The sequence below is a fragment of the Papaver somniferum genome, chromosome 4, assembly GCF_003573695.1.
Source record: "Papaver somniferum cultivar HN1 chromosome 4, ASM357369v1, whole genome shotgun sequence".
In the NCBI taxonomy this organism is placed as follows: Eukaryota; Viridiplantae; Streptophyta; class Magnoliopsida; order Ranunculales; family Papaveraceae; genus Papaver; species Papaver somniferum.
In genome coordinates, this window is record NC_039361.1 from 4954881 (window position 1) to 4973999 (window position 19119).

The 19119-nt window shown below is 36.5% G+C and overlaps 5 protein-coding genes and 2 long non-coding RNA genes across 7 annotated transcripts; 3 read left to right on the forward strand and 4 right to left on the reverse strand.

Annotated features, from left to right (window-relative positions):
• Positions 1-576: 576 nt before the first annotated feature.
• On the forward strand, positions 577-1011 carry LOC113271853. Its single transcript, XM_026521775.1, has one exon. The coding sequence runs from the start codon at positions 577-579 to the stop codon at positions 1009-1011; it is 435 nt and encodes a 144-aa protein (XP_026377560.1).
• Positions 1012-1098: 87 nt separating this feature from the next.
• LOC113271854 lies at positions 1099-1758 on the forward strand. Its single transcript, XM_026521776.1, has one exon. The coding sequence runs from the start codon at positions 1099-1101 to the stop codon at positions 1756-1758; it is 660 nt and encodes a 219-aa protein (XP_026377561.1).
• Positions 1759-3531: 1773 nt separating this feature from the next.
• LOC113273453 lies at positions 3532-4429 on the reverse strand. The gene is made up of 4 exons (XR_003322407.1): positions 4341-4429; positions 4126-4173; positions 3916-3988; positions 3532-3792 (listed from the first exon to the last, which is right to left on the reverse strand). It is a non-coding gene; the product is annotated as an uncharacterized LOC113273453 (long non-coding RNA).
• A 1637-nt stretch (positions 4430-6066) lies between these two features.
• LOC113273454 lies at positions 6067-6757 on the reverse strand. Its single transcript, XR_003322408.1, has 3 exons — positions 6560-6757; positions 6270-6368; positions 6067-6108 (listed from the first exon to the last, which is right to left on the reverse strand). It is a non-coding gene; the product is annotated as an uncharacterized LOC113273454 (long non-coding RNA).
• A 2169-nt stretch (positions 6758-8926) lies between these two features.
• Positions 8927-9896, forward strand: LOC113271855. Its single transcript, XM_026521778.1, has 2 exons — positions 8927-9211; positions 9291-9896. Exons 1-2 carry the CDS (start codon positions 8927-8929, stop codon positions 9894-9896), a joined length of 891 nt encoding a protein of 296 aa, XP_026377563.1.
• Positions 9897-10303: 407 nt separating this feature from the next.
• On the reverse strand, positions 10304-11225 carry LOC113271856. Its single transcript, XM_026521779.1, has 2 exons — positions 10829-11225; positions 10304-10737 (listed from the first exon to the last, which is right to left on the reverse strand). The coding sequence occupies exons 1-2, from the start codon at positions 11223-11225 to the stop codon at positions 10304-10306; spliced, it is 831 nt and encodes a 276-aa protein (XP_026377564.1).
• Positions 11226-11799: 574 nt separating this feature from the next.
• LOC113271857 (protein MAINTENANCE OF MERISTEMS-like) lies at positions 11800-14837 on the reverse strand. The gene is made up of 5 exons (XM_026521780.1): positions 14562-14837; positions 12989-13945; positions 12651-12908; positions 12219-12548; positions 11800-12146 (listed from the first exon to the last, which is right to left on the reverse strand). The coding sequence occupies exons 2-5, from the start codon at positions 13943-13945 to the stop codon at positions 11805-11807; spliced, it is 1887 nt and encodes a 628-aa protein (XP_026377565.1). The 5' UTR covers positions 14562-14837; the 3' UTR covers positions 11800-11804.
• Between the last annotated feature and the right edge of the window lie 4282 nt (positions 14838-19119).

Here is a 19119-nt window from a genome sequence, read left to right on the forward strand (position 1 = left end):
CGAAGAACGCTCCACCTATCAATCATCTGCTTTTTGCTGATGATTGTCTGCTTTTCTTTCAGGCGGGTGACAAAAAAATAGATAATGTGTTGCACATTTTAGAGGAATTTGGTTCCCTCTCAGGACAAATGATTAATTTTTCTAAGTCGGCAGCATTTATCACTGAGAAAGTATTTAATGAAAGGAAAAAACAAATAGTAAATAGGTTGGGTGTTCGAACATTGACTACTACTGATAAGTACCTTGATTTAACAACTCTTCTCGGTAAATCAAAAAATACTTCCTTTCAGGGTCTGTCGGATGCTTTCGGTAATCGATTGCAGGGATGGAGCTCAAAAACCTTGAACCAGGCTGCAAAAACAACTCTGGTAAAGTCAGTTCTTAACACAATGCCTTCTCATTATATGGGAAACTTTAAAATTCCTCGTAACGTTATTAGAAGGTTAAACTCAATTCAGCGCAGATTCTGGTGGGGGCATAAAACTAATAAAGGTATTAACTTCTTAGCCTGGGATTCTTTCACTTCAGACAACACAGGAGGGAGGTCTTTCTTTTAGACATCTAGAGCAGTTTAACATGAATTTAATGGTTAAACTAGCTTGGAGGCTATGTACGGAACCAGACCAACTATGGTTTAGGATACTACAGCCAAAGTATGCTGCATACTGTGATTTCTTACATTTACAGGAGGATAATACAAACTCTTCTTGGATTTGGAAAGGGATAGAGCAGGGGCTTAAAATAGTACAACAACATTATAGATGTACTATCAAATGTGGTACTAAAGCTCTAGTTTGGTATGATAGGTGGGTAAATGGCCTCACTGAACCACCAACCCCAAAGCACAACTTTGCTGATCCGGCAAGAATAGTATATGTTTCGGATTTGATGCTTAATAACCCTACAAGGTGGAATGTGCCTCTTACTACAGAGCTTTTTGATTCTCAAATAGTGCAATTAATTCTTAACATGTATATCCCTCAACATGGTGAAGATGCACTTATTTGGTAACCAAATCGAATAGGAGTCTTCTCAGTCAAATCTGCATATAGAATTCTTGCACCACCAGCTAATTATATAACCCATAATCATCGGCAAATGCCTACTTTAGTCTGGAAAAGATTATGGAAGGTTAATGTGTCTCATAAAGTGAAGTTATTTATATGGAAATGCTTAAAAGGGATTGTCCCTGCTTTATTCAAAATCAGCCATTACAAGACTGGAATTGATACTTTCTGCCCTCATTGTGGATCACACAATGAAACTCTAGAACATCTTCTTTATGACTGCACTTATGCTTCATCTGTCTGGATGGATATGAATGTTAATGTTTCTAATTTACAGACTCATCACATCTCAGTATCCACATGGATAATAAGCTGGTTTACTTCCTTTCAAGCTGCCCATAATGACCAATACAATAACTGGTTGCTTATCTTAATGAACACTGCCTGGCAGATTTGGAAAAATCGCTGTGATAAGCTCTTTCGGAACGAAAGTCCTAACAAGTGGATCACACTCAGTAATATTAGATGGGTGATAAGGCAATGTGAGAATGAGCAAGGCCAGAATAAGCAAGTTAGGCCAAAAAATAACAACTGGAAACCGCCGGCGAACAACCAACTTAAGATCAACATTGATGCATCATTTGATAATGTAACAAAAAAATTTGGAATTGGGCTAATTGCTCGTGATTCTGCAGGCAAATCCAGGGGCATCAGGGGCAAGAGTTGCAATGGAGGACTAGACCCTGAATAGGCTGAATGCTTGGCCATTAAGGAAGCACTGCTTTGGGCCAAGAATTTTCACTCAGTGCACATACTGTTAGAATCGGATTGTGTAAATGCAGTGACAACTATCAATGATGCTGGCCCTAATGTACATTGGGTGAATCAGGGCATTGTAAATGAAATAAAGCATTTGTTATCTACTATTGTAGGAGTTTCTTTAAATTATGTGACTAGGTCAGGTAACAATGTAGCGCATAAAATAGCAAACAGAGAAAGCTAAGAGCTTCTTTTGATATTTTGCATAATATCCTTAATGAAATTGAAGATGCCATAAGGGATGATGTGTTTAACCTGAAGTTATGTACTTCATGTTTATTAATAGAAGTTCAGTTTCAAGAAAAAAATTAAAGGTCCGATGGCCTAATCAAATCTTGTTCCCAAGTAAAAACCATACTTCCCAAAAGAATGGTTCTTATTCTACTCTCACCCTATTTTGGGCTGAAAGTCCGGTGATTATTGGATTTTGGCTTCATGTACGTCTATGCGTTTGGAGTTTTCTTGATCTATTAATAATTCTAATTACTACTTAAATCTATCAATTAAATCATTAATTGGTTGCCTCCAACATTTCAAAGTCTCCATTGCCATTGATTCTCTCATTACCTTTTCACTAAATCTAATTCTCACGTATAAATAAGACAGCCAAGGCAGGAAAATCCTTTGCAAAATTCATCATTACAATTCCATGTTAAATGAAGTTTTGAGGACTCATGTCATGTTTGTGAGCTCTTTATTGGTGTATGTCTAATCAAATTAGAGAGTTAATTATCAAACATTAGGCCAGAGCTGATGATTGATAAGTTACAAATATTTAAAAGAAAAACTTACATGTACTGAAATTACATAACCACAGGCAGCAAATCCAGCAAGACCATTTGATGCTTAACTTTACTAATTATATATAGATAAATGTGCTAACCAATTAGAGACTAAAATTACCAAACACTAAGCCAGATGAGAATGATGACTTACAAATGTGCTGAAGAATGGCTTACCTGCATTAAAGTACATAGCCATAGGTAGCAAAGCAAGATGAGTTGACTTGGTTATTAAATTTGCCTATCCGTAAGTAGATAGTCTCACCTCTCTTGAGACTCTTCAAACTTGCAATTTTACCACTTTCCATGATAAACTGACACTACAAGAAAAGTTGGATTAAGCGAGCAGGCATTTTTGGTTGGAAAATCCCATATTGAGTCGCTCTATCCCTTAAAGCGACTTAATTGGGCTCTCGCTCTGGAGTTGCAAAAGGTGGGATTTCAACAAGTGTAGAGCAGTTAGGCAATCGCTTTAGTAATCAAGAAACTATCATGTAGCGTCTTTTTTTTTAATTGTTTCATGGCTAGACCGACCTTCTTAGAGCAAGTAAAATAGTGATCGCTTTATAGCTAGACCACCCAAAATACAGCAAGTGAAACGCTGATCACTCCATAGATACACCAACGATCATAGAGCAAGTAAAACGCCGATCGCTTCATAGATAGACCAACCATAATAATAGAGCAACTGAAATACCTGAAGTTGGTTGCTTACGTTTTTGAGCTACCAAACTTTTTGCCGGCTACATCTGTTGTTCTGGTGCCGGAAATATCTGGCCGATTTCAATTTAGATAATCCCAAATTTAAATTTAAATTTAAATTACAATTAAAATTGATACTAAAACAAATTATGAACCAAAATAAAAAATGAATCAAGTTTTTTTATATCACATAGACCAATTTACATCATTTCTTAAAAGAAAGACAATCTTTACAGGAACAAAAAGATTAAAAATACAAACTAATCATTTCTTTAAAAAATGATGATTACAATTTCCTTAATTTTGAAATAAAAAATGAACACTCCTTCAACTTTGTAGCACCAAGCTCATAATAAGAGATTCATATTGCCATCATTCTTGTGTTTAAGTTCCTCTCTGATCATTCATCATTGGGATCTTGATGGAGTACTCACACTCTAATAACATCATGAAAGGAATCAAAAGCACCGTGAGGGATTAGGCTGTAGCATGAGGGAAGTGATTCACATGATTATAGTCAGGAGATGGTGGATATATTTAAGAATACACATAGAACTGCATATTTCAATAATTTGGAGGAGATCCAAACAGTAAACAAGGTGTACCATCTAAAAAATGAGGGCGAGAGTACATAACATAACTCTCATTGTCTGACAAATACATGGTGTCAAATTGATCCTGTATGAAAACATATAACCATGAATGTCAGCAAAACCATCAACAACATATCATAAAATGTAAAAACTGAAACGAGCTACGTGCTTTCAGGGAAATTTCTTGCATAATTGATGATGAGTGGACATTGTATATCTCACCTGTTGTATACGTTGACATACATTATCCCCCACTGATCATAAAGTCATCTGTTGTAAGCAGTGTAAACAACCAATCTGATTTAGATAATGAACCAACATATAAAACAATCTCATTCATCTATATAAAACAATCTCATTCATACAGTAGTTCCATGGCCTTGTAAATTTAATTTTATCAATAACAACTAACAGTGGAGATGTGTAAGCTTATTTACCCATGGGGAAGGAAGAATGCGAGCCCCAACTTGAGCAAGCTTATCACTGGTTTTTATTCCAGATTTCTTAGCGAATGGGTCCTCGTGATAAGCATTGTGGCGAACATTCTACAACAAAAATTTATTGCAAACAATCTTCAGGTAAAGAAGAATACTGAACACGCAGACAATGCAGTAATTCCTAAAAGTATACAAACTCGGCATAATATTTAGCTAAAATGCCAACATTACCTGCATAATATCTTTCACCCTTTCCCGTGGCCGCCCACATGTAACCTTCAAAAGAGAAGTTATTTGACGTTCATCGAGTCTTTTCGAGTACCTCTGACCCTCCACAATTTTACAAACCTGCATCGAAAAATATTATAGCACATTAAATGAAATGCATAAAAACTCCAAAGCTACAGAAAAAAGCTTGAGCATGTATCAACCTCCATGGAAATATGATTTGGCCTTTGTTGATTTCTAACTTGCAAACAGGGAAAATGTGTTCATTGAATAGAAAACCCATAAGTCTGCTCATACTTCCTCCATGAGTTACTTCAACCTTCACACCTCTAAGGGCCTTCTTGATATGCAGTCCAAAACCCTCACGCGAAGACCCTAATCCAGTGGGTTAATCCCAAGTTGAACTAAGCATGGTACTGGTACATAAAGCCATATTACAATGCTATTAGAAACAAAAACAATCTCATAAGAACTAACGTAAGGAAGTAGTAGTAACAGAAATAGTGAAATACTAAATGTACCTTTGTTCATTGATATTACCACCCATCCAAAGTAATGGAAAGAAGCTTCCACCATTGTTTACACTCCCACCACCAGTGCTGAGTGATGTGAAGGTTGATATCTTTGAGGATGATGAAGGCAACACTAAATGGAGACTAAATTAACGAACAATTTCCAACTGATTTGAGTCATTTCGACTTATGCACTGCTCCTATTACTTAAATCCTTCCGTTATGTTAAGGATTTGGGAATTGTTCCTCCCTTGGAAAACTATATTCTGGACATTTGTTGCAGATTCCTATTGAGAACTAATTTGCCCTGTTCCTGCAATTAACCACTTGCATAAATTAGCAAACCAACACAAGGTAATTGAGAAAATGTAAGAAGTCAAGCGACTTAAATTTCAACTCGTCAGAATTGCAAAACACTTCTACCTGGCAGAGAATAGTGCAAGGGATCACCTCGCCAAGACTTTGTGATAATCCCCTTCTAGCTCATCCCAAAGTAAACACTATGAAAGAAACAAAAATGAATAAGTGACTACGAATGAAAGACTAAACCATATTCAATTCACCAAAACTTTAACAGCTTTACCCTCATCTCTCATGCTAACAATACAGAGAAAGACCTAATATAATCAACCATATTATCAAAGGCTACTGTAATCCAACTATATTATCAAAGAACTTCCTTCAAGTTACTGAATGAATTACACTATAAATCACTCCAAAATAATTATTTCTCAGAGGAATACTAACAAACACATAATAAGCATGGAACAAAATGTTTATCAAACAATCAAAATGAGATGCTTAAAGCCTCAGACAAGTATTACTAAAAAATCAGAGAAAAAAATCCCTAAAAACATTGATTTTTTTAGTTTCTTAAGCATTTTACTTTTAAGATCTTTCTAAGACCGAACTTCATTGTTTGTATGGCCACGAAAAGAAAATTATAAACATTAAAAATGATGGGTTTTAAGGACAAAAGGTATCTTATACTGGATGCCAATTCTAGCTCCCTCCAGACAGCAAATTACCTGCTCAAATAAAATACCAAATGAATTACTCATTTCTTCAAATTTGATAACATAAAAGCACCACAAGCTGGAAATCAGACTTGACCATCAACTCTAGCATATTATGCAAACAGAAAAAGTCATATTCACTAAATTACTATATGTCTTGGATAAAAGAATACCTTATTTCCTGCTCTATAAGTAATTTTCCCATGGAAGTGAGAATTCAATGCCATGCTAGCATCCCCCTGCATTGCTTTTCTTTCTAACTCCATGTGAACCTGATACAACAAAAATGATCGAGCTTATTAGCACACTTGAACTGTAGCTGACCAATTAAATCAATTTAAATGAACATTTAGCATGCAATGCAACTAAAGCATGTTCACCATAGTGGTTTTAGTAATGCACCACATATAATGATTAAGCTTTCCTTTTATTAACTACAGTAAAGTATTGAGAAGAATAGTACCCGCTTCCTAACTGTAGATAATAGTCCATCATTCCACTGTTCGCCATTTAAGTGTCTCTCTGCAAATGAAGAGACTCTAATTTTTCATCTTGCTTATTTACAGTTCCTACTTCATTAAGCATGCACTTACTTTATTCTTTGCCTTCGCAGACAACTCGGTCCTCACCATTTTTGAAAACGTACAACTACAAAAACAAGTCCAAAATTAGAAACAATAACTGCAGCTTTTAACAAATGCAAAATGCTATGGGATTTCTAGATTTTTACATATGGTGCTTGATACACTATGGCTTCTAACCGCACTAATATAATATAACAAAGATCTAAACACTCCAACAATGAAATAGAAATATCACTTTTAACATAACTTTCAAAGACTACATAAAAGTAATCTTTTATGATCGTAATCCTTCTACTAGCAAACTTTAACACAAAACTTAATCTATTTGAGTTCATTCATGATAACTGAACCCAAACTGGAAAATACTAACTGACAGTAACACCAGTATATCAACAACAACACCAACATTTTGAAAAATACTACAAGCTCTGGAAAATCTAGATGTAATTTCTAGCAATACCAACAAACACAAGCAAGAGCAATAAACACAAAGCAAACCAGCAACATGAATCATTATCAAAATAACAGAAAACATAAGCGACATAAAAACAACCATGAAATTTTAGAAAGAGCGGAGCAAAAAACACCATTAGAGAATGCAAGACAGAGTATCAAAATAGCAAGATCAAATTTATTCAATCCATGCCAAAGCAAACCAGTTTTGTAGAAGAACGAAGCTAAAAATCCATACTTTTGGGTTTAGGGAAAAACTAAATAAGATTAGAGCTTTTAAATAAGATTCACCAAGCTTTTTAATCATGTTATGTTCACATTGAATGTCTTGTTTAGGGATTATAGATCACCATGAAGATATACAGAAGGTCCTAGTCTCGCAAACGATATTATATTCTTCAATTTCCAAAAACGAAATCGGAAAATTAACCAATTTATCCAATTTATTACTAAAAACCCTATAACTTGCAAATTCAGCATCTAATCGAACCCTAGATTCCTCATATGTTCTCGAATTAAGGGAAAAATCAAATTAGAACTCTGTAAAATTAACAGTAAAATCAAACTAAAAACCAATAATTTTGGTTCTAGGGAAAAACTCAGCAAATCAAATAAAAACCCTAGTTTCAAGGAAAAAAAACAATATCTATTAGAACTCTAAATCATAAATAAATCAAACAAAACGGAAGAAAATAAACCCTAATCAGGAAATTTCTACCTGAGATTTAAATCAGAAATCGGCAGAGGGTTTGAGGTAAGTTTGATATCTTGGTTGGGTTTGATTTCTTATTGTTTGATTGGATTTGATTTCTTAATGCTTGATGAGGTTTTTCTTCTCGGAGACAGAGAGAGGATGAAGAGAAAGAAATGAAAAGGAAGGTGAATGAAACTCGTTAAGGAAGGAGATGTTGATCTGTGGCCGTTAAAAGAAATGTTTTATTATGAAACCTTTAGAGCAACCACAGTCATGACCAAATTTGGGGACTATACCCAAATTTGGTCCCAAATTCATCCGCAGTGGTACTGACTAAAACCATATTTAGTCCAGTTAATTAGGGTTTGCGACCAAATGTGGTCGCCAACCCAGACTAAAATGATTAATAGTGGGACGGAAGTATAGTGGGCGTATGATTTCAGACGGAAGTATAGTGGACGCTCCACATCGGGCGTACGTATAAATAACGTATGATAATGGGGCGGATGTATATAGAGCGTTTGAGTTAGGCGTTATTATAAACACCGCCGGGCCATACGTAGATAAAACCTACGCCCCATAGCAGACGCAGTTATTAAAAACGCCTGGTTTGGACGCAGTTACTAAAAGCGCCTGGTCCGGGCGCATGTATTATGACCGTATGCGGGAGACGGACGTATTATTAACGTCTGTGTGAGACGCATGTTTTATGGGCGTATGAGTGAGACGCATGTTTTATGGGCGTATGAGTGAGGCGCATATATTACGACCGTATGGAGTGGGCGCATGTTTTAGAAGCGTCTGGGATGGGCGCATATATTAGGACCGTCTGGAGTGGGCGCATGTTTTACGAGCGTCTGGGACGGACGCTCGTATTATGAGCGTTTGTTCGGAGCGCATGTATTACGAGCGTCCGTTACCAGGCGCATGTATTACGTGCGCCAACGGTTATATTTTGGAATTCTGATTTTGGTTTTCTGATTTTCCGACCGTTTGATAGATTGCAACGGCTCTTTCGTATATCTATATATAGCATTTGACAAACTTATTTCTGCATAATCTTATCATTTATAATTTCTATTTCAAGAAATATAGAAATATGGCACCACAAGGTCCCAATTTTACAACAGAAGAAGATACAATGATATGTAGAATCCATTTAGCCATATCTCAAGATTCTGCTACCGGAACCGATCAACCAGAAAGAGTATTATGGAGTCGGATCAAAGATAAGTTGGAAGAAGCCCTGCCTTGTAAACCAAAACGTACTTGGACTTCTATCCAGAGTCGATTTCAGGGAATAAGTAGACAGGTTTCACTTTATTCTGCAAAAGTGTTGGAAGTTGATGGTGAATATCATAGCGGATGGAATGAAGTCTTGAGGGTAAGTAATCGTCAATTTTTGCACCCTTAATAATTATATACATGTAATTGGAACTGATGAGTATTGAAAATAATAACAGGTTGAAGAGATAAGAAAGCGATTCAAAGAAAGTAATGGTAACAAAAAATTTAAGCACGAAGAGTGCTACGAAATTCTAAAAGATAGTATCAAATATTCAGGACGGTCGACGTTTGTGTTTGATTCAGGCCAAGAAATGGAAGATTCTCAGAGTGGTGAGGAAAACGCTGATATTGAGGAAACAATTCCAGGCGAGTCCAGTGATGATCTAGATATTGGAGATATAGAGAACACACGTAAGCGTCAGTTGGGGAAGAAAGCATCGAAACAACTAAAGAAAACAGGGAGAGCAAAATCCAATGCCCAGGAGGAAATGCTAGAGGATATAATTAAGGAGCAGCAAAGTTTCAATGAACATTACAAAGCACAATCACTAATGAAGATGGGACAGAGACAAGCTGAGTTTGAAGCAATACAAGCTAAGTCTGCGGCAAAGTTTGCGGCGAAACAAGCTAGGCAAGAAAAACTCGATTTAAAGAAAGAAGCGGACGATGACTTGGCCATAATGTTGAAGGATGTCTCTACATTGGACCCTGTACAAGAGAGTACTTCGAACTTCGAAAGATGGAAATACTACAACGCAAAAGAAACCAATCTTAAAGCATGACCGAATTAGTTGAACCTTAATATTTATCATTAAAAAAAAATTAGTGAGTTTTAGTCAATTTTAGTGAATTTTAATTTTTATATGATAAATAGTACATTAGTAAGCAACGTTACAACATATTTTCCGATGAAGAAATACGATACAACATATTTCCATCCCAACTTAATAATTATCTCCAAAATTTGACCATATGTGTTCGATTAAATCTTGACGCAAGCGAAAATGTGTTTCTTTATTGTGTATAGCATGACGCCGATGTGCAGCTCTCATTCTGGAAAGTTCCTCAGTACCTACCCTCGATATATTCACCGGTGCCGACCTGCTACGTGAGTCATATTCATGTGGCCAATCACCGGGAAGACGCTCATCCTCCACTATCATATTATGTAAAATAATAACCGTTTTCATTATATAGGCAAGCACATCCGGGTTCCACATTCGTGCAGGTTGTTTGAAATGGCAAATTGTTGTTGCAGTACACCAAATCCACGCTCTACATCTTTCCGTGCTCCCTCTTGCATCGATGAAAATTTATATTTTTTCGGTGTATCTGGTTGTTTAATGGCCATCACAATAGTAGCAATCTGTGGATAAATGCCATCACCGAGATAATATCCCATATCATATGCATGCCCGTTTACTTCAAAGTTCACCGGTGGTGTTTTCCCGTTGATAAGTTTTCGAAAAATATAAGAACGATTCATTACATTAATATCATTGCAGGAGCCGGGCATACCAAAAAACGCATGCCAAAACCAGAGATCATGTGACACCACTGCCTCTAGCACAATACTTTCACTCCCTTTATGCGGTGTATACTCCTGATTCTGCTGACGGACATCTATCCCATTTCCAATGCATACAATCCACGCTCCCCAGCATCCCAGGAAATCCCCTGTCTTTGTTTTCTTTCAGCAACAGTTCAACATCACCCGCAGTTGGTGAGCGTAAATATTCTTTCCCATATAATACCACAATCGTCTTGCAAAACCGACGGGTTGCTTCTAAAACGGTGGTTTCTCCAATGCGTAAATACTCATCTATTGCATCTGCTGCACATCCATAAGCTAACATTCGGATTGCTGCAGTTACTTTCTGATGAGGGGATAATCCAAGAATGCCACAAGCATCTCTTTTTTGAGCAAAATAAGGATTTCTAGACACCACATCTGCCAATATTCGGTTGAACAATTCTCGCCGCATTCTGAATCTCCTACGAAATATGTTAGCTGGGTAGGTGGGGTTGTCAGAAAAGTAGTCATTCCAGAGAAGTATATCTCCGGCTTCACGATTTCTTGGTATTTTTATACGAGTATGAGACCATGTCATACTTGTAATGGCAGTTCCCAAACTAACTGCTAGATTATTTCGGCTCAATGCAACCGCATCTTCATCTGATGAGTAAAAGCTGTTATCAGAGATCGCAGAAGAAGAAGTAGAAGAAAATTCGGAGTCCGAAGAAGAAGAAGATTCAGCGTTATTGTCACAGTATTCCATTGGAATGTATAGTTTGAGAAGTGATTGGGAGAGTTCGAAGAAGAAGAATATTTGCAGTGTTGGTTTGTATTCACCGAGATATGTAGTATTGGTTTTATAGACACATGATAGACACTTATGGCATTGCAGATTGAAAATGCGAGTGAAAAGAATTGACACTGCAAAGACTAAGACTATAGCTAAAAAGAAGCGACACTGACCGATTGAAAATGAAGGCTTAAAAAGAAATAACACTAATTAAACTACAAGTACCGAAACGGAGGCTGAAAAGAAATCAACATGTCAGAATGAAAATGGAGTCTGAAAATGGAGGCTAAAAAGTAACCCTATATAGAGATAGATAGGATATTGTAGACTTACTGAAAACGGAGGTTATAAAGTACGTATCCAAAGTGGAGGCTAAAAAGTTACTTATTCATCAGTAGGAGTATGCGATGGTGTTTGCCGTGGTGGGATAAACGTCATTCTCGGATGGGGGTTAACAGACGACATTGTTGATGCTTGACTCACTGGAGCCCACACCGCTGGTGGGATAGTTTCAGAAAAACTGCCGAATCCAATAGGGGGACGCGGCGTTTGTTGCATACGGAATTGCATCTGATCCTCCAGGTAATTGTTACGAGCTGCAAGGCCTCGTATTACTTCATCTTTTGCCTTTAAACGTATCATCCTGTCTTCCGTTTCATATAATACAAACTCGCGAAACGCACGATTAAAATCGGCATGTTCTTGAACTAGATTATAAGCTTCAGGCTGTCGTTTAAAAAAAAATAATTAAGAAATGAGATTACCATATATTTTAATATAATGACGGGATGTACTTACGTATGATAATTGTTGTGGTGGTGGAATAGGTACATGCTGAGCAGGTCGTTGAATAAGGTGTTTAACACGGTCACCATCAACCCCGTGTAATTCAACTACCCAATCGACTTTGGTCACGAATTGATGGAAGTTAGTTACATGTCGCCAATATCGCAGATACATATTATATGAAACAGCTTTCACAAACATATTTGCATCTACCCATCCAGCTTCTTTCACAAGTTTTGCTTTCTCATGACTGACCTCGCCAATTTTAAATGGTGGATTTCTAGGAATTCCAAAAGTAGGATGATTTTGCCTCCAAGATCGTTCTCCTAGGTACCACATATTCTGTCAAATTACCAGTAATCAGAGAAAATAAGTTCTTCAACTTAGGATAAAATGATAACTTTGAAGTAATAATGTTCATATAAAAACAAAGTACTAACTGACCTTGCCAATCCAAGTAAATATAACCCTTTTGTTTGAAAGCTCCACAGCCCTGCGACCAACATCAGAGTCAAGAACACCAATGGCGGATTCCCACGGTCTCCATGTCACGATGTCTGCAGTCAACTGATTAAGCGCATTCCTACAGTGAACAATATCGATAGTCTTTTTCTTCGCTTTCCACCGGGAAGTTCTTGGCCATTTTTCTTCACTAGTTGGGTCGCACGGTCTACATATGCCCAGATATTCATATCCCCAAAACTACTCCATCATAACCAACCAAATAAATCAACTGCCAAAAAATATACATTTAAATGAAATAAAAATAAATAATAATTTACCTCTAATATTTGGAACGGCCCAGTTAATGACTTCTGTCCCCTACCAGATGCGTTGAGTGCCACATACAATTTTGCAAAAGCAGGACCACCCCAGTCATACATATCAACTGCATTTAGATCCTCAAAAGCAGCTAACCAAGCCGCATCAATGTAGTTCTTTGCATTGGAAAAGAAAAAATTTCCCAAAACATACATAAAAAAGGCCCTCGCCACTTTTTCTGCAAGTTTGTCATCCAAATTAGCTGCAACCAAGATATCTTCTTTGAAATACGTAGTCAAAAATTTAATTGTGATTGCATCTGAAATCCACTGTGCCGGGGGGCGTTTTTTTCCAGAGATTGGGGGATCTTCATAATCTAAGGGTTCTTCTATTTCTGGAAAAACATGCTCACGGACATAATCAAATTTGTACTTGACTGGGTTATACGGAACATCATCCCCAATTCCAATACTCAATCCTGTCAACACTACCCAATCAAGCGGCGTGAATCCCATTTCACCAAAAGGGAAGTGAAAAGTATGCGTTGTATCCCACCAACGTTCAACAAGATAATCAATCACTGGGTGTGATGCTTCTCCTATTTCCATGGCTAATAAACGTCCCCATCCTGCCTTGTCGATAATGTATTTAATTTTTGGACTATGTTTTGTTATCTCCTTATAATAAACAATGACCGAAAAGAGTGAACCACGATGTTGGTACCTGAATTTTGGATCGCTTGAATATGTAATATCTGTAGAAGCGTGTTTGTCACTATCTTCCAGGCAATTGTAGTTATCTAGGGATACCACGGACGGTGTTGTTTCATCTTCGCTATCTTCATCGAACCCGGTATCTGGAACTTCCAAATCTCCAACATTAGGGTCTATTTCAGGCTCCATTGGACCTTTACCTTTGCGTTTCTTATTATTCATCTTTTTTCCTTGTGCAAATCTCGACGTTATTCTGCTCAACATCTGAGCACGATATAAATACAAGTTAGTAATTGTTTTTTCTGAGTTTACATCATCCATAAGAAGTTCTATTCTATATTATAGAAGATCAAAATTTACAGTATAGAAGATCAAAAAAATTTACAGTAAAGATTATTTTTTATTTACTTACAGTATAGAAGATCAAAATTTTTTAAAGTAAATAAATACGAAAATTACATTAAACGAGTTTGAATCTCACTACATACACCGTCTATATCACAGAACTGTTTAAAATTTTGTATCTCCCCTTGTGTGAGCAACAACAATACATGTTTAATGGATTTGAGTGAACTACTACAGGTGATAAATTAGAATTATTGTATTCTATCAATCATGTTACAGTGTGTTATTTCGCTATTAGATGATGATGCGGAAGTATATAACTAATCAAACAAACAAACTAATCAAACAAAAAGTAATCAAACAAACAGTAATCAAATAAACAGTACATAATCAAACAAACAGTAACCTCACGGTATGCTTAATGAAATCAACATGCAATCCACCGATTCCACCCAAACACAGCCTAATTAATCGTAACTTTAATCTTTAATCAAATTATCCAACCAAAAACAGATTACCCCAAAACAAACCATACCTTTAATCTTCAATCAAATTTGCCCGCACCCGATTAACGAATAAGATTAGTCGTTTCTTTCACAAGAACTCGTTTCTCCGCACCCAATCAAATGGCCGTCACATGAGATTTAGGTATTGCCCTAGATTTTTACTTAGGTTTCGTCGTTTTTTTTTCTTCTGTAAAAACGTAGGTTATGTAAAAAGAGGAGGAGAAGAGGATAAAAGAAGTATATATTCAGACGCTCTTTCTAAAAGCGCCCCACACAAACGCTATTTCTGTGCACGCCCCATCGAAACGCACTTATTAACAACGTCCCAACTAGACGCACTTATTAACAACGTCCTAACCAGACGCACTTATTAAAAACGTCCCAACCAGACGCCTCTTTCATGCACGCCCCACACAGACGCTTCTTCAATGCACGCCCCATTCAGACGCTCCTTCTATAAACACCCCAATCAAACGCATCTTGTATAAACGTCTCACCCAGACGCATAAGCCATTAACGCCCGAAACATACGCACTTTATATCTCCGTATGAATGGGACGCACTTTTAATCCCCGTCCCTGTAGACGCACTTTCCATCCCCGTCCCATATCCGGCGTTAATTATACCTACGCCTCAATCAAACGCGCATTATACCTACGTTTCACTCAAACGCATAATATAAAGCCGCCTAATCAACAAACGTGAATATAATTTCCGTCTGACATCGGGCGTGTGTATAAATTACGCTTCACCAAATTTGGTGTTCTACCACTGCGCTTGAACACCCAGAATACCAAATTTTTTTGGTTTTTAGTCTTACTTTTGGTATTTGGTCCGTCTCATGGCTGTGGTTGCTCTTAGATTACATTAGGATTTTGACTTAAAAAAAATCTAGTAGGACGGGGTGTTTGGGTGGGGAAACACAAAATCTGTATGGAGTTTATATGTAGCCGTTAGATCAAATTTTAGACAATCCCATTGGTTTAAGAAGTGCATACGGATTGAGAAATTTAGTTAAACCAAACACAGCTACCAACCGTTAGATTGGCAATGATTTTATTTCCATAAATTTGGTTCGTTGGATTAGAAATAATTACCATAAAACCATTTTAACACACAATTTCTATGTGTTTATTTCTTATACGATCAAATTGAAGTGGTTCTAACTCCAAATTTAGCAGGCTATATCATAGAAACTCGTAAAGATGGATTTCATGTGTCAATTCTAAGTTGAAATGTGTTTATACCTTATTTTGATTTAAAACTATCATGCAGATCAAGGAGAGTGTGTTTTATTTGTGCTTTCTCTTGGTGCTTCCGATTTGTATTTCGACTAGGCGCTTAGGTCATGAAGTAATTTCGACAAGTCGTACAGGTCATGAAGTAGCTTTAGTTCACACTGGTAGACTCAGGTTATAAGATTACTAGATATGGACCATATAATTCTGAATGGGTTCAGATTTCAAACTTAGTATGATACATCATCGAAATCGATAAATATGAAACTTAGGTGTCGATTCGAACTTCAAATATGGTATAACGGCATACAAACTATGAACCAAAAATCTCCGATAGGGTTCTGGCTTCAAACTTAGCATGATACATCATCGAAATCAATAAATATGAAGCCCATTGTCGATTCGAACTTCAAACAAACCCTTTTCTGGCGACTTCGAGAAATAAAGTGCCTTTGAGCTCAAAATCTGTCCTTGAGTGGAGTATTGTAGTCAAAAACTTCGTCAGAACAATGAATCCGATCATTTAAAGGTTAGATTCCATCTGAATATTCTCTGAAACCTTAAACAAACCCTTTTATGGCGACTTCGAGAAAGAAAGTGGCAACGAGCTCGAAACCTGACTGGGAGTTGACTACTATAAGTCGGAAACTTCGTAATAATGATAAATACAACCATTCAGAGGTAAGATTTCATGGAATATTCTCTGAAACCTTAAACAAACCCTTTCCTGGAGACTTCAAGAAAGAAAGTGGCTACGAGCTCGAAACCTGGCTGGGAGTTGACTACTATAAGTCGGAAACTTCGTAATAACGATGAATCCAAATATTCATATATATAGGTAAGATTCAACGGCATACAAACCACGAACTGTCAGTGTCTGAAGTGGTTTTTAACTCCAATTTTTGCAGGATTTATCATAGAAACTCGTAAAGATGGAGCTCATGTGTCACTTCTAGCTTCAAATGTGATTCGAGAGATAATAAGAGGAAAGGGAAGTTATGTGAAGGAAAGGGTTTTCTTTTAGTAGTGGTTTTGCGGTTGATTACAAAGAGGAGAAGTGAGTTAAATCTTTGTATACCGAAGATTTGATTTGCAATAGGTTTTTCGCCATGGATGGAGGTGGTGGTGGTGCTGTGAAAGAAGAAAAGAGGTGGGTTGAAGACAGAATACAATGAGTTTTTCGCTTCTTTAGATTAGATCTCTGCGGATTTGAGAGAGTAAAGTGAAGGATGGTCATACGGATTAGGATATCTTTGGACAGTAGGGATTTAGTTAGGGCTTGTCATACGGATCAAGGAAAGTGTGTTTTCTTTATTTTTTCTTTGTGCTTTCTCTTTGTGTTTTTGTGCTTTCTCTGTGTGTTTCCGGTTTGAATTTCGACTAGTCACATAGGTCATGAAGTAATTGATACTATTCATTATCGATAAATATGAAGGTCAGTATCTATTTGAACTTCAAATTTGGTATAACGGCATAGAAAGTATGAACCACGATGGTCCGGGAGGGTTCTGGCTTCAAACTTAGCATGATACATCATATTTATCGATAAATATGAAGCTCAATATCGATTCGAACTTCAAATTCGGTATAACGACATAGAAACTATGAACCACGAAGATTCAGGAGGGTTCTGACTTCAAACTTAGCATGATACATCATCAAAATCGATAAATATGAAGCTTTATGCAGACTCGAACTTCAAATTTGGTATAACGACAACGAAACTAAGAACCAAAAATCTCTAGGAGGGTTATGACTTCAAACTTATAAGGATACATCATTGAAATAGATAAATATGAATCTCAATGTCGATTCGTACTTCAAATGTGGTATAATGGCATACAAACTATGAACCACGAAGCTCCAGGAGGGTTCTGACTTCAAACTTAGCATGATACATCATCGAAATCATTAAGTATGAAGCTCAATGTCCATTCGAACTTCAAATTCGGTATAAGACACTATCATACTACTTGAATCAGCTTTGTCAGTGATACCACCGCCCCTTTTTTCAAATTCGGTATAACACACTATCATACTACCGAACTTCAAATTCGGTATAAAAAACTATCATACTTAATTTAACTTGTTATCCATCAATCTTACCCAATATCGTTGGACCTCATTCAGTTTCTCTTAGATAGATTGGTTTATCTAGTTATCCATTATTTTAACTGAATGTCCATCGACCTTTGTGTATTTCACCCTTAATATATCAATGTTATCCAATTCGCTCGACCTTAGTCAATTTCTCTTACATAAATTGGTTTATCCAGTTATTCATTATTTTAACTGAATGTTCATCGGTAGTTCACCGAGGATGGGAAGTACTGACAGTAAATCGGGAGAATTGACCAAGTTCCACCGATTTTTTGAAAAAAAGGAATTAATGATATAATTTTAAAATTTTCAAGGTTTTGATAAAACACATATATCAATTTCATGTTAAATCATAGGAATCAGATTTTTCCTATTCATTCTTTTCTCTGTCCCAAATTTTTTTAATCACGAAATTAGGATATAAATAGTATTTAAGATCATACAAAATTGTGCTAATTACAAAACGAACAAGGAATACAATTTTTCAAATTTATCTGGCCAATAGAAAGCCAAGAGCTAGGTAATGATTGGAACAAATTCGGTAATTACCTTCGGTTTTCAATTAGATAGAATTTCGAGTAATGTATTAGAAATGGACGGGAATGAACAAGTGAATTATTATAGTAGAAAATATGTAGAACATATAAATTTTGGATTGAATACGACGAATGTGTATAACTCAATTGAATGAAAATGATTAGCAAAATGAGAAAGAATGGGAAACCCACCTCGTAAAATTACTATAGAACTTCTATTGGAAACCCACCTCGTAAAATTTCTACAAATCAAAATTAAACATCTCAATATCAAACATCAAACACTAGATTGGTGATCGCTTGCCTTTCCCATTATTAGAATCATCCACTTTCTTTTTCTGAATTGGTGGTCGCTATACCTTGGTTGCTGAGACAGGTTTTCAGCAGCCAAACATATTTTGAATTGCTGATACATGGTAGCTTGAAGTAAATAACTACTAACCTACTATTACACTCGCTATGTAGTACTGGGAAAAATGCTGGAGCAACCCACAAATTTAATTAGTAGCTATGATTTAATGGGAGCATGTTAATAACAGCCAAAGTTTTTGGTAATTGCAAACATGGTTGCTTAACTATTAAAGCGACCAAAATTTTGAGATCTTGCTAAGATTTTGGTCGTTTAAACCAAGTTTTCTTGTAGTGTGAATTACCTCTAATGAGAACGCATTTGCTTTTAAAAGTTTTCTTTCAAATTAAGTTGGAAGGTCATT